The 15,676-nt window shown below is 39.9% G+C and overlaps 1 protein-coding gene across 6 annotated transcripts in view; it reads left to right on the top strand.

The window, feature by feature from the left end:
- ACSL3 (acyl-CoA synthetase long chain family member 3) overlaps positions 1-14,197 on the top strand; it is a 57,195-nt gene extending 42,998 nt beyond the window's left edge. For all 6 annotated transcript variants that reach the window (XM_081910397.1, XM_081910396.1, XM_081910394.1 and 3 more), the window contains 9 exons: positions 746-869; positions 1,661-1,732; positions 2,253-2,392; positions 3,108-3,280; positions 3,713-3,787; positions 6,206-6,397; positions 7,004-7,118; positions 8,103-8,260; positions 8,937-14,197. In XM_081910397.1, coding sequence (XP_081766523.1) covers positions 746-869; positions 1,661-1,732; positions 2,253-2,392; positions 3,108-3,280; positions 3,713-3,787; positions 6,206-6,397; positions 7,004-7,118; positions 8,103-8,260; positions 8,937-9,100 — 1,213 coding nt within the window. In that variant the 3' untranslated portion in view covers positions 9,101-14,197. The remainder of the gene's footprint in view (positions 1-745; positions 870-1,660; positions 1,733-2,252; positions 2,393-3,107; positions 3,281-3,712; positions 3,788-6,205; positions 6,398-7,003; positions 7,119-8,102; positions 8,261-8,936) is intronic.
- The last annotated feature ends 1,479 nt before the right edge of the window (positions 14,198-15,676 follow it).

Below are 15,676 nucleotides of genomic sequence, written 5' to 3'. Positions count from 1 at the left end.
CACAATAAAACCCAAACATTTTTGCACTAGTGTGATCGTATTTTGCAAAGACAAACACGATTATTGAAACCTCAAAGCTATTTCGAACAAGGGCTTTCCTGTAGCTTTGTTTACCCTTTGATAGTTTAAGCTTAAATATACTGCAGAGACACCCATCCATGGGCAAATGGGTGGGGGCGTCTACTTGCCAATACCTGAAATTGCAGTAACATCAAGTGACCTGTTTTTGGTCAAGCAAATTTTGAAATGAAACCACGCCAGAAAAGTCACAGTATCAGTGCCTGCAACCTCCCTTTTGGCTTAGCCCTGTATTTACCTTCTTCCCCGACAACTGATGTCCTATGACTTGGGCCTAGGGCAGATGAGTGTGTGATTTGGCCAAAACTGCCTCACAGGCCAAATGGGGAGACTTTGTGGACCAGAGGTCCGCCGCCGCCCCCCCCCCCCCCCGCAATGGTGCTGCATTTTATGTTAATTAAGTAGGGAGATGAAATGTTCTGACTGATTTAAGAAGAAGAATGGTTAGTAGTCTTACTTTTGGTAAATCATGCTGCCAGAATGCTTTACCACATGCATGAGGAGAACGTATAATTTAGCCTGCTCTTGTTTAAATATGACAATATGCCAGCATTGCAAATTTGTTGGGCCAGGATGCTCTTTAGATTATAATGCTGCTGCAGTCTCAAGCAGTGGATTGACACAACTTGGCACAGAGCTTACCGCAATCTCTCTCTTATTCCCCTAGAGAGAAAGATACTTACATTGGATACTTGCCACTTGCTCATGTTTTGGAGTTAAGTGCTGAACTTGTTTGCTTGACTCACGGATGCCGTATTGGCTACTCATCACCTCAAACATTAAGTGATCAGGTAAGGTTCTCCCACTTCCAAACAAATCAGACCATAGCACGCTTCTTAAAAGCACGTTTTTCTACTAGGCAAATTCCCCATCTGACACTCCACACTAATAGGGGGAAAAGCTGAACAAGCACACAGTCTGCTTGGCTTAGACCTTGTATCAATGGTAGCTTCTTCATGGCAGTCAGTAGTTCTGATCTACTATGCAGCAATGATTCATTTATGAATCTGCCTCAGTTCAGCAGAAAAAGCACTTTTAAGGGTATTTACAAGGAAGGGTTGCCTGCCCAAAGATGAAGGTAAAGAAGTGGTGTTTCTGTCCTAAAAGAAGGTTCTTTGTATGGTTTGGGCAATTTGTTTTAAGCATGGAAACTGAGTGCATTTTACCCTTATAATTTGTGCACATTCTGTCCTAATTCTGCCTGGCATGTAAGTGCTTAATAAACACACAAGCATAACGTGACTAATCCCCCCCCCTTTTTTTCAAAATCTGCATCCACTTTCCAACTGTAAACACAACATTTTGTGTCCAACTACCCACTGAAAACAACCTTGGACCATAGTATCAAATTACGCATTTTAAAAGTTGTCTAAAATATATGTGAAATTAAGTATTTGACTACTTAACAGGATATCTGTTTCAATATCTCTGGCGAAAATATGTTGTAGATGCTTTCTGACCCAGCGCTATGGTGAAACATGATTTTTTTCCAGTGTGTGCATCTTTTACCCCGGGCAAACAAGAGGATTTTTGATGAAGACTAACTTAAGGTTACATGTTGCTTTCTTCACTTCTCTTTTAGTCCTCTAAAATAAAGAAAGGAAGTAAAGGTGATGTTTCTGCACTGAAGCCAACTCTAATGGCAGCTGTGCCGGTAAGTTGTGCATTTGAAGCCTGCCTTTTTCAAGAGTTACATACGATGAGATGATGATTTGAAGGTAGTTTAGTACCTTAGGAATTTCTCTATTGCCTGTTTAAGCAGTTCCCATGTAATCCTTCATTCCACTATGGGACTGTGCATGGGAATAATATGTGAGATCTCATGACAGGTCTGTAGTTGCTTCACTAAATGCCTCCTGCTTCTGGAACTTCCCTGAAATATCCACATGGTTGGGTGAATTCATGTTTTCAATAAACAACAATGATAAAACTAATCCTGCCAATTTATATTATTAATAAGTTGCTTAAAACATAGTATTAATATTTACTATGACATGTTTCCTGACAGTCATAAGTGGAATAAAGCTTATTTTCCTCCTCTCGCCTCCTCAGAGCAGCCCCTCAAAAAGTAGTATGAGCAGATAGATTTGAGGGGAAAACAGTTAACGTTTGAAGTTGTTTTATGCCAAGCTTTCTGTTACAGTTCATGCTGTGTAATTCATTTCTGTAACTAGGAAATCATGGATCGAATCTACAAAAATGTCATGAATCGAGTTAACGAAATGTCCAATTTCCAACGTAATCTGTTTATATTGGCTTATAATTACAAGATGGAACAGATTTCAAAAGGCTACACTACTCCATTGTGTGACAGGTAGGTAACTGAGGGAGTGGCGTGCGTGTTTTTCCCCTTAAGGGGTGAAGATTTTACTCGGGGAGATGGACGGATGAAGAGCGGCCTGCATGGCTTAATCTGTCACGGAACCAGGGCACTTTTGCTGGCTATTAGAAGACAGGGCTAGGTAGCAATACACAAATCTGGTAGTCTGGATGGGAGGATAGGTACCTTAATTAATGATCAAAACCAGTACTTTGAATTGAGCCTGGAAATAAATTGAAGAGTATTGCTGTTGTTTTCCGAGTGTCTTTGGGCATATTTATGTGGGAAAGCAGCATGCAAATAGTAAAAATAATAAAGTATTTAAAAGAAAGAAAAAACCATTTATATTACTCTGTTGCCTAGTCTGTATTCCCTCTCATCTGCCTTTGTTTATAAACTTACACACACACTTTCTAGGAGTACGGTAATTCCCATTAAAATCAGTGGGACTTACTTCTCAATAAGCATGCATAGAATTCAAAGCATGGAATATGATGCCTTTCCATAGAAAAGCCATGCTCAAAGTGGCTAACTACAGGAGTAGCTATAAATAATAAGCAAAACACATCAAAAAGTATACAAAATTGAACAATTTCCACATAAATTGTGCCGTATATGTTGCAGAACTTGCTATGTGCAATGATTTCCGATTCTTTATTATTGATATTATTTTTATTGAGCAATAAAAACATATTCTTAACATTTTTAGACTTATTTTCCGGAAAGTCCAGATGCTGCTGGGTGGAAAGATTCGGGTCTTGTTGTGTGGAGGAGCTCCACTTTCTGCAGCAACTCAGAGATTCATGAATATCTGTTTCTGTTGCCCAGTGGGACAGGGCTATGGACTAACAGAATCCTCTGGGGCTGGAACGATAACAGAAGGTAAGTGGTGGGTTTAGGTTCAGGTGCCAATCCAGGTGTAGAGATGTAGTTGGGTGTTACCAGTAAAGTCATAGTACTTTACTCCAAAATCTCTGTAAAGTTGAAGTGTATTTTAATATGGAATTTTCTTCTATATTAATGTATTTTTTAACTGCTGATTTGTCAGTCTTTTAGTTCAGCTTGCTTTTACACCTGATTTTCTTGGTAATTATTAATGTCTAGTTTAGAGGTTTTTATGATTTAAGTGGTATACAAATTCTATTAAATAAATAAAAACAAATGGTGCATGGGGTATTCAAAGAAATATTTATTTATTTATTTATTGACTTCTTTTTATTCATTTTCTATAATGGGTATTCAAAGAAATATTTAGATGGTTTCTAAGCTGTACCTCTTGAGTTCCTAATGATGTTTTATTTTCCAAAATTTCAGTTTGGGACTATGCCACAGGCAGAGTGGGAGCACCCTTGGTTTGCTGTGAAATCAAGCTCATGAATTGGGTAGAAGGTAGGAAGTTCTTTATTCAATGTGTGATTATTATCCTTTTGTTTGAAGACAGACTGAAACGTTTTGTTTAAATAGAATAATGTGGCAGTGATCCAGTAAGCTCTTTATCAACATGCTTCCAAAGGCTGGCTTGCTGGTGGCTGGATATTTCATAAACTACCTATGAGAGCAGAACTAGCCCTAACATCAGAGATCATTTATCAGCTTTCCCATGATGATATTTCCTTCCATTAGTTTTAAAAACAGCCAGTCGCACCTGATTTGGGTTGGAGATGTAGCCCTGCGTTTAATGATCCCTTTCCTTTGACTATTTCCAAGACTGTGTATCAGCCCACTGAAACTCTTAGCAATAGGTGGAGGGGAGGAAACAGCGACGTCCCTGAGAGAGAAAATTCGGCTTGGGAGGACATGTGTTAGGAGCATAGTATCCCAAACGCAGGTCCTCTCTGCCACACATTCTACCATGCCTTATGTTCCACGGTGAAAAGTTTGAGGTCAAGAGGCAGGTTGCTTGTTTTCCTCCAGCCTCACTTGCCAGCTGAATACCACACATGATCTGGGTTCCATGCCATCTGAGGAAAGAGAGTTCTTCGCTAAAACCCCTCTGCTCAGTTCACCCTTCCCTTTAAACCTCCCCCCCCTGCAAGGTGCACTTTATCAATTAGCACAAGGTTTTGTTTGTGTCTTCTCAACGACATCTCAAAAAGTAGTAGTCAGTGGAGAGACAGCTTAGTTAATTCATTGAGCAAAAAGAACAATTTTCCCTGTCTCTAATTACATTTCCTAAGGCTGCAAACTTATGATCTCTTGCTATTGTGCACAGTATTGTACTGCTGCCTCTCTCCCAGGTGTGAAGTGTTTTAAGTCTCCATAGAATTCCCCCTTAAATTGCCCACACATAGCTAGATACTGGTAGGTAGCCGTGTTGGTCTGACGCAGTAGAAACATATATATATATAATGTCCAGTAGGACCTTAGAGACCAACTAACTTTGTTCTTGGAATGAGCTTTCGTGTGCATGCACACTTCTTAGTTGGTCTCTAAGGTGCTGCTGGACAATTTTTTTTAATTTTTAAAATATATTTCTATAGATACTGCTAGTCTTCCCCTATCTGCCCTGTGCAGGTTATAGTCACAAGGGGTTTTTGGAGCTCTTATTTCCCATCTTTCAGACAAGAGAAATGTCAACCTAGGAGCATAAGAACCTAGGAACATCTACTCCAACATCCTGTTCTCATGGTGTCCAACCAGCCACACATGCCAAACTCATAAGCAGGACCTGAGCACCAGAGGACTCTTCTCTCCTGTGGTTTCCACCAGTCGCAACTTATGGAAGGCAAATGAGTATGGATGCATTCCATAAGAAATAGGAATCCTGAATTCATGCTGGGAAGAAATGATACATTGGTTTTCTAGCTGAACATCTTGTGTCAATTTTTCAATAAATCACCTGTCGTGTTGTGCACAGAAATGTTGGAATAAATATTCTTAAAAGAAAGCGCAAGAAGATCAGCAATATTTCCAGCATATTTGTTCTATTTTCAGCAGTCTGGAGAAATAATCCAAGCACTATATATTTTTGTTTCTCTCTTAAATTATATTATAAAGTCCGCTAGATAAAGAGAAACATACACAAGGACTTGCAGTGCTTCAAAATGCTGGATTCACTAAAGTTCAGTGTAAACTGCATTTGATTTGTTTCCCTGCTTACTTTGAGCCTCATGATGGAAACTGTGAGTCATTGTTAATGAGATAAATGTAGACAACTAGGTCTATAAAACTGGCACCCTAACAGCTGTGTGTTAGAGTGGATTGTTTGGATTCAGATGTGGAAGACTTGGGCTCAAAATCTTGTTCTTAGGCATTGCTTTCTGGGCCACTGCACATACTAACCTCTGTGTTGAGAAAAGTAATCTGCATATTGGAAGAGCACATGTTTTGCCCCATTGCATCATATATCCTTTTCCATTTTGCTAAGTATGTGTGAAGGGCCATCTCATTTCATCTGTTATCTAAATAAGCTGCACAATCAACTAATTACATCTCTAGACAGCTTTTGAAGTTCAAATTGATTCATTCGCATCCCGTGCTCCCTGAAATTGGCTTGTCTGGGGTCAGGAGGCACCCCAGAAAAGCACACAAGGGAGGAAAGGGGGATTGTTCTATCTGGCAAGCTGTAATACTTGCGCTGTTAGAACATTCATCACAGTGCAACAGTGAATTCCACCCAAAGTTCTCTTCCTCTGCACATCCTCAGTGGTTTGGGCATTGTAACATTCTGAGGTATTATTGCTTACGGTTTTCAAGTTTATGTTGCCTTGAAACATAGCATAACATATTTTGGAATGTAGCTACTCTGTATTTTAAAAATATATATTTACAAATTAACACTCCCTCTTCATGAAATTTATATTATAGGTGGATACTTTAACACAGACAAACCATATCCTAGAGGTGAGATTGTTATTGGAGGTCAGAACATAACTATGGGCTACTACAAAAATGAAGAACGAACCCGAAGTGATTTCATGGTGGATGAGAATGGACAGAGGTGGCTCTACACTGGTGACATTGGGGAATTCCAGGCAGATGGTTGTCTAAAAATTATTGGTGAGTTAATCCTGTAATATTTGACTGAGCTGGACTATTGCGGTAATACCATTTCATGCCACGAACATGGTTTTTCTATTATTTATATGAGCATGTTCAAGATTTAAATACATGTTGTGGGACTTTATGAAGTCACTAGACAAAAGGTTTAATGCAAGATCATTTTTTTAAAAAGTCCAGGCCGTGATTGATCTGTTGAAGGGCTAAGCACATTAGCAGAAGTTAGCCACAGAAATCCTGTCTAGATCATTAAATCGCAGATTTCCCTGAAGAGGGAGTGATTATGGAATTCTGTTAAGCTGGTCCTGAAGACCTTCGCTTCATTACTGTATTTTAGTTTTAACTATTATATTGGTGATTAGGCTTTTGGTGTTAGGAAATGGATATCTTAAATGGTTTCATATTGTATGGGATTTGGATGGTTTTGTATATCTTTGTGAGCTGCTTTGTGGAGTGTGGTTCACAAAAGGCAGAATAGAAATCCGTTAAGTAAATAAAAATAAAATAAACTCCACGTCTGCAGTGAGTCTCCTCCTGTACACCTGCGTTTAATTTATTCTGAACTTTTAATGAATATCACATTAATTTTATTTCCCCTTTTTATAGATCGGAAAAAAGACCTTGTAAAACTTCAAGCGGGAGAATATGTTTCTCTCGGTAAAGTTGAAGCTGCTTTGAAGAATCTTCCACTGATAGATAATATTTGTGTATATGCGAGCAGGTAAGACAGCCCTTGTAATCTTGCGTTTGTGCTAGAGCAGTGTTTGCATCTGGAGACTTTTATATGCTTTTAGCTGAAAAGTTATCACATGCTCTTTTGAATTTGCATAGACTTGATAGGAGAATAAATTCCTTCTGATCCATTCATCACCAGCTGGTGAATCAATGGCAAAGAAGAAGAAAAATTAAAGCTAGCTGTGAGTTACTGTCCAAAAACATCCATATTTAATTGTCTTTGAAGGGAACTGCTAATAGGTTTTTGTCCCAAGACCAACTGCTGAATTGGTTTACAGAACTTCCATAAGCTTAGATCGTGGCTACATGTTACAGCTGGAGCTTACGGGGCTCCTGGAGCTTACGGGGCTGGGGGCGTGCTCCGAAGGCTTGCGGATAGCTGCCTGAAGCCCGGGGAGCGCAGCGGGAGTTGGCGCTGCGCTCCCCAGGCTTCAGGCTGCAGGCTGCTATCCAAAAGCCTTCGGAGCACGGCTGGAACTCCCGCTGCGCTCTGAAGACTTGCGGATAGCTGCCTGAAGCCTGCATTCGCTCCATAGGACGCACACACATTTCCCCTTCATTTTTGGAGGGGAAAAAGTGCGTCCTATAGAGCGAAAAATACGGTAACTCATCAGTAAGATTTAACAATTGTCTCCTTGCCTGAAAAAAGTATTTCCTGCTCCTTTGGTTTCCAAGGGGCTCTATTGCTGAGGGTCTTTAAAGGTTTGTTCCTGTAATGTCAAACCATAGTTTTGGTATTATGTCTGAGCAAGTCTGGTACGATGGCTTTACAATGTAAACTTGCTGTTGGGTGCACACTGCAATAGTAACTCTTTGGCAAAAGTAACATGTGCTCCACTCTACACTTGGGCATAAGTTTAGGAAAAAATGTGATCCATGTATAGTAAAATACAAAAAGTTGCATAAAGCCAGTAAGAAATATAAACATCAGTCTGAAATGGTGTGCATCTCTCTTGCTCTCTCATTTTAGTTTCCAGTCTTATGTCATTGGATTTGTTGTGCCAAACCATAAAGAACTTAAAGAGTTAGCACGAAAGAAAGGATTTAAAGGAACTGTGGAGGAGATATGTAACAGTCCTGAAATGGAAAAAGAAGCACAGAAGATTATAGCTGAAGCTGCTCTCATAGGTAAGCAAAGTTGCAAAGTAAAATGCAGAACAACTGTTAATTAAAGAAAGGTATCAGAAAAGTGATAGGATCTTCTTGAAAATGTTAGATTCTTTTTCATCACCACTAGTTGTTGAGGAATTGCTTAAAAAAAAACAATTAAAAATTACAGAAGAGCGTCATCTGCTTTCCCACATCCTGTTTCCCACACTAGCCAACCACATGCTTCCAGGAAGTTCACAACCAAGGCATTAAGGCAACAGCTCTCCCCTGCTATTGCTGTTCATATTCCCCATTCACATACTCATCTTCCATGAATGTGACTAATCTCCTGTTGAAGACCTCTAAGCTTATGTCCATCACCACATCTCATTGCATGGGATTCCACAAATTAATGGTTCATTGTGTAAAATACCTCATTTGTCTGCCTCTTTTATTGGATGACACCAGCTTTAGTACAGTATTGTCAAAGCAAGAAGAACTCTTTCTGCGCCCCATACCTGTTTTTCAAAACCTCTGTGATTCCCATTCTTCTAAGCTAAACACCCAAAATGTTTTAGCCTTTCCTCAGAGGGGATGATGCTGCAGTTCCTTGATCGTTTTTGGTTGACCTTTTTCTGCCCCTTTCCCAGCTCTGTGCTGTCCTCTTTGAAATACACTGTATAATTGGATGTTTTTTCTCTCTCTGCTGTTGTAGCTAATCTGGAGAAATTTGAAATCCCACTCAAAATTCGTTTGAGTCCTGAACCTTGGACCCCAGAGACAGGCTTGGTGACAGATGCCTTCAAACTAAAACGGAAAGAGCTTACTGCACACTACCAGGAAGATATTAATCGAATGTATGGAACAAAAATAAAATAATGGTTTTTTTTCTTGCACCACTTTGCTATGGTGAGCTCAGATCAAATAGGAAATACTTGAATCACATGTCTCATCACTTGGGACCAACATTAAAAACATCCTTACTCACTCTCAGCTTATGCTGTTTCTTCTGATAATATCAGCGTCTTTAACTGGCAGGATTAGTAAAATGTTAAGGCAGAAAATTGGTGTCTGTCTCCTTTTTCCCTCCCTTAGTTTTTTTCTGCTACCTTGTCAGTGAGTGGATTTTCCTAAACGTCCTTTTGGGCTAACCTGATTTTAAGCCTCAAGTTTTTAAACCTGATTTATAAATCCTGTATAATGTTTCCATTCGTAACTTTTTGAAGTTTGGATATATAGAGGGAGAACTTGGCTATATACAAAATGATTAGTTTGGGGGCCTTTTTTTACGTAAATATTTAAATATTAAAGAGGTATCAATGTGAAATTATGTACAATGAAATGACTTATAGGTGAAAATCATTGTTGGCCAGAACACCAGATTATTTGTTGCTGTGCAATTGTTTTGTATAAAATTGCGAGAGAAATAGTCTGATATTCTGACTTATAAAGTAACATCTGAAGTATGTGCCTGACAATTTCCTCCTACATATATATTTTATTTTTATCTGAAATAAGGAAAAATGGTCATGGCAAAGTGCTGTATATAAGCAGGCCTTCCTGCAAAACAAGGGTGAATGAGGCTTGAGACATGCAAAGTATGTTCTAACACAGCAGATGTGACACCTGTGAATAATCTGTTTAACAGACATAGTTCAATTTTGAAAATATATTGAGGCCATTTTATAAAGAAATTGACTTGTTAAAACTAGTGACAACTCAGTTTTAAATGAATTGCATTCTGATTGACAATGTCCTTTACTAAGATGGGACTTTTATGTGTGTTGATTTTTATCTGCTTTACAATTCAGGCTGCTTCTCTCTCTCTTTATTATTATTATGTGCGTATAAATCAGCAGTTACAGTCCAGTTCAGGTCTAGCTGAAGCCCAAATGTTTTAAGAACACAGTCGATTGTGACGTTCTCCTGCACAAGCCTAGCCAAAATGGATTTGAATTGCGTGTGTGTGTGTGTGTGTGTGTGTAGGGGGTTTGCACAAGATAAATTCATGGTGGATTGTGCCGTTGGAGAACATTTTCAAATGTACTGATGGTGATTTGTTTACTATTGTCTGTCTCAATGTCATGGGTGCTGATGGAAATGTTGTCTTTAATTATCCCATTGTTGGTACCTTACTCCTGAACGCAAGTTACTCGGGCATATAATTTGCTGTTTTGAAAGAAAACATTCTTCCAGATTAACCGTATTTGAGATAATAACCTTGAGTCACATTTTTTTTTTGTCATTGCTGTGTCCAAAATCTGCAGTTTGAAAATGTGTTCCTTTGTGTGCTTCATTATAAGTACTACCATTGGGCTCCAGTCCACATGCTCTGGTGTGTGCACAGATAACTGTAGAAGCAGAACAGGACGGACTGCAGAATTGGGGGAAGCAGTGTGCAGGCAATGGCATGGGCATTCTGTGCTTTTCCTGACACTGACGTGGCGGCACAGCCCCTGCTGATTCAGTTCTGTGTGGGCATCTGAGGGTTAGCTGGAGTTCCAGATTGTTATGATGTGTTGAGAAAGTTTAAGTGCCACATATGGTCTCAGTCCGGAAAACCTTTCAATATTTGGTTCATCTACTTACCTTCCCCCCGGCAATATTACAAATATAATTTCTATGGTCAACTTGAGAATATAGAAGATGTAGAGTAATTGATATCCAATTGTGACATCTCACAAATGAGATTTCTCCTTCCTCTCCTCTTCCCTACAGCCCCCTTGGTTGGGTGATCCTCTGGAGCAGGTTGGGGGCTGGGAATGTGGGGCTGGTGCAACGGTTGATCTCTCCCATACACAAGTCTGAAGTGTGGAAGAGGCTTTAGTTTGAAAAGGTTTACTTTCTTTTCTATCAAATTACAAAAAGAGTGGCCTTGGACCTATATCTTGGTAGTAGGGCATTGGATATTCAGATTTTGGACACTATCTGGCCAGCATTAAGCACTTTAAAACCCATTGATGGAGAATGAAAGCTTGCTTCTCTCCCACTGAAAACAATGGAGCTTACAAATGCTTAATTTTGGTTGAATCATGCCCATCCTTTACTTGAAAAAAATCTGTGGCCACAGATTCTTAAAAAGCTTTAATTGGGGAGGCAAATTAACTATTGCATCTTAATTAGAAAAAGATTACAGAATGTGTATAGAGTGTTATGTTCTCCTAATATATGGAGTTCTATTGCAAAGTGTCAGGTAGGTTTCTATAATTAAAATCAGTTGGCTCACTAATTGAAGATACTACTGTATTCCTTGGGAACTCAATTAATGCATTAGGACTTTGCATTTGGTTTATTCTTTTTATGTTATGAAACGAAATAGGCTGGTGGAATTAGCTAAATCTGCCTTCCCCAACCTGCTGTTCACCTTATTTTCTGGACTAAACCCCCCCCCCCCAAGCCAGCAGGGCCAGCATGGTCCAACAATGCCTAGAAGGCACAAGGTTGGGGCAGCCTGATCTAAGCTAAGATACAAGATCCCACAGCTGCAAATGAGTAATTGAAGTTCACTTTTTTAATTTTCGAAATCACTTTGGATATCATTTTAAAAATTACGGTGTTTAAGTTGCCTTGGCCATGAAAACTCATTTGGAGAAAAATAAGGTAGATGGGTGTTAAAAATATTTCTTTCATCCTGAATTGCTCAATTTCACATTTATCTAGTTCCTCTATTGTGCTTAAAAATGTTACACACCTTTAATAACAATTTGTGGGAATAGCATTTGTGACACAATCCAGAACTAAATCCATTGTTCTACTGAAATCAATAGATTGATCAGTCCATTGAGTCCAGTGGGTCTGCTCTGAGAATGACAAACGTTAAATACTGCCCTCTGTTTTTTAAAAACATTAGATGACACATTTCTGATTGTATGGGTTCAACCTTGTCATTAAAACTGATGGATTTTTAAAATCATTGCTAACATATCTCTGAGAATTTTCACAAATTAGTTTTCTGAGCATCACTGTGCTCTCTTTATTGGAGAAATGTTGTATATGACAGCTATTGTTTGCAGTGAAGATACCAAATGGCTTAATGTGTGGCTCCATGGAATAGCTTATTATTTCCATTGAATGGTTTTCATGCTGGAGGGTTCTTTATGCTTTTTTAGATTCAGGTACTAAAGCAAAGAACCAAAGTGAAAAGACTATGGGCCATAAATAGTCTTTGATCACCAAAATTAAAGGAGTGGGGTTTTTGGGGGTTTGTTTTTTGGCAGTCTCTTTTCTATTTTCCTTGTTTGTGCTGCAGTATCTTCTAGGCTGTTGAACTGTGAGCATTCTTTTATCTCTCTGGCTGCATGCCATCGTGGCTGCTCTGCAGCAGGACCAGAAGTAGAAGTGAGCAGAGGCAGTAGGCCTTCCTTAGCAACCAGACCTGGAAATGCAGTTGTGTAGCTTCAGAACCTTGCCATTTTTAAAAAAGCCATTGCTAGACATTGCATGGCAAATGTGTGTAAACATCTTTTTGGAAAAGAAAAAGAAGAGCTGTAGAGGAGAAGTCCTTCTGGAGCTTTGGCCTTCAAGCAGTTTTCTGCTTGCCTCTATCACCGCTTTTCTACCCACACAGCAAAAATATATTTTGAAAAGCAGTTCTGAATTAAAGAAATGGGCTCGAGTGAGACAGGATTCAGCAATTTCTCCCTCTGCTTAAAGACTACAGCTCCCATAGCTGCTGCCCCACATTTTTCAAAATAGTAGGGAGATTGTTATGTATGCTACTTTAGCTTTGATCCAAAGGCACATTTGGGACCATTCGCTTCCTGTCCCAGTGAAAAGATGTAGTTTTGAAAGATGGATTTCAGCAGTAAATGTGATTAAGACTTCCTGCTGCCAAGGGGGATCTACCTTCCCATAGGATTCCACATTGCTGTGGGATCTGGTGAATAATGTGACCACCTGCATGTGAGTGATCCTGTGGATCTTGCCAGCTTAAAACCACAAAGGTTCAAGCCACAAGAATGTGATTTCCACAGGACTGCAGATGTGGGAAAGAGGTCCATAGTCATTCAAGATAGGAACTATAGGGAAACAGAATGAACTGTAAAAGTGCCACATTAAAAAAAAAAGTTCAGGGTTTAAAAAAATCAATATGTTTTGCCCCAGATACTGCATGTATCCTTGAACAAGGAGAAGCAAAGCTTCATGTGGAAATGAATGTAAAAGAAATTGCCCAAGCACTGCTTCCTGTCATTCATTTCACCAGGTCTTGTGATGGAGCCCCATGCAAACTCTGTAGAAAAAAATAAAGCAGCAGTGATTGTACCCTTTTATGTCAGGAAACACTTTTTATGTGGTTTTACTGATGCTGCTGCTATTGCAGTTTACAATTAATACATCTATTTACCTCAAGGGGAAGCTGTCTTTTTAGCAGTAAAATAATTCGCTGAAGTTAAAGCTAAAAGCAGTGTGCAATTAAAACTCAAAATGAAGCCTACAAGTGTTCTCTGGGCTTTTGCTTTTTAGCAAAGATGAGAAAAAATGTATAGAGTTAAAATAAAAAACTTCCTTGAGCCTATAATGCTTGAGAATTTATGCAGCAAATTCAGCAGAATAGAAATCCTTAGAAAATAACTGTTGGCTGCAAAAATTCCACAAGCTGGGTTTTCTTTCTTCCTGCTTTAAGACTTCCACTTCACCCATTTGACTAATTTTTGAAATTTTTAAAGTAAATGTAATGTGTGTGTTCTTCTGGGCTTGTATGAAAATTGTTTGCATTTGTTGTCTTCTAAAGTGGCAAAAAGAGAGAACTGTTTTAAAAGGCTGTACACATATTAGACCAAGCTGAAAACATAACTGGATGACCAGTTGTTCATTGTACTAATTGATTATTTAATGTAAATTCATTCATCTTGGTTGTTATTCTGAACTGCCTGAAAATGTGTCTATCATAACTTGAGTTATATTGTATGAATTATTTATTTGTAATTGGACATTTACACTTCAAAAATAAAATTAAAATTGAGTTTCACAAGTTAATTTGCTTCCTGTTTTGTATTTTTCTAGAGAGTCACCCTGATGGGCCTTTAACCCTATTCCTTGCTTCATAGAATTAATGACAGTGCAAGCTTATATATTATATGCCTGCCCCATGGGAATTCCCCCCAAGTAAGTGCATATACCAGCCTTTCTCAACCTTGGGTCCCTAGATGTCAAGACCCTGAGGTCTCCCTTTATGTTGAATAATAACACCTGGACACAGTATATTAGGGTAAATGGGCAAATTTGGGCCACAACTTTATTGGTTACAGAATGTGAGCGGTATTAGCTTAGGCATTGGCATTAAACTGACTATATCTGACTCCTGCCCACCATGCAGGTAGTCCAGTAAGGGTCAACCACCAATAGGGGAAGCCCTGTTGATGTACATCAACTAAGAGCTCCCCCAGGGTCCCCGATGGGGTCGTGGCATGGCCCTAGCCCCTACCTGGGCTTCAGACAAGATCCACACCCCCAGATCCCTTTAACGAAATACCCTTAAAATGGAGGGGCAGGTGATGGCCACACCTCCCCTCTCCCGAACCAGGTTTTACCAATGCCTAACCGCCAAACCTTCCAAAAGTTGTGACGATTGCTACGAGGTAGCCGAAAGCCAAATGGCCAGTGCCAATTTGCCAAGTGGAAAAATTCCTACCAGGCCCCCTCAACAGGAGACCAACTGAGGTCCATAGCAAGGCCAATATGTCGAACGCTTGAAGGGAGGGCGGGAGATCTGCGGAAGCCGGAACGAGAAGGGAGATCCCCTGGCCACTTGGCTGCTTAAAAGCACTAAGCCACGCCCTCCGGCCAGGGTCTCCCTAATGACACGGGGGCTTAGCAGGAGGCCACATGGCCTGTCCGCAACACCACCCCACCTGGAAGTGGAGCGGCCTTGTTGGACTACCATTCCCATCATCCCTGACTGCTGCCCCTGCTGGCTCTGGATTATGGGAGTTGTAGTCCAACAACATCTGAGGACCCAAAGTTGAGAAAGCCTGGAATACTGTGTATCATTGCAGCCAAACTCAGAATTGGGAATGCCTTCTTCAGTTGGAAGAGGAAGCAGTGTCTGCAACCCAGGACTAAAACACTCACTTCTTTGATGCCTTTATGATGCGCCGGTGCTCCATGCCCCCTGTTCCTGTGACCTAGTCTGTCTTATGTGAACAGCAGCATCAGCAGTGGAGGGGAGAAACTGAGGTGTGCCTTGCGGCATCCTTATCTTGTATAAGCAACCAAGGGCCAGAAAAAGTTTGCTTTCAAAAGCAGCCCACCGTTCCAAATTCCTGTGAGCAATTGTGCATTTTTTGCATTTCCTTAAATGGCGAAGCGCAGTAATAGGTGGAGTTGTGTCGTACTGTAGTCTCGCAACTCCTTGGACAGTGTTTAGTCCCCTTTGGGTTTCTGGGAACATTTTGGCAAGAAATACAGAATGTGCATATTTCATGTGAATAAGAAAAAATCTTGAGAATGTTACAT

Source organism: Podarcis melisellensis (genome assembly GCF_964234715.1).
Source record: "Podarcis melisellensis genome assembly, chromosome: 5".
Taxonomy (NCBI): domain Eukaryota; kingdom Metazoa; phylum Chordata; class Lepidosauria; order Squamata; family Lacertidae; genus Podarcis; species Podarcis melisellensis.
The sequence above is the reverse complement of the archived record's forward strand: the minus strand, read 5'-3'. Positions and strand labels throughout refer to the sequence as shown.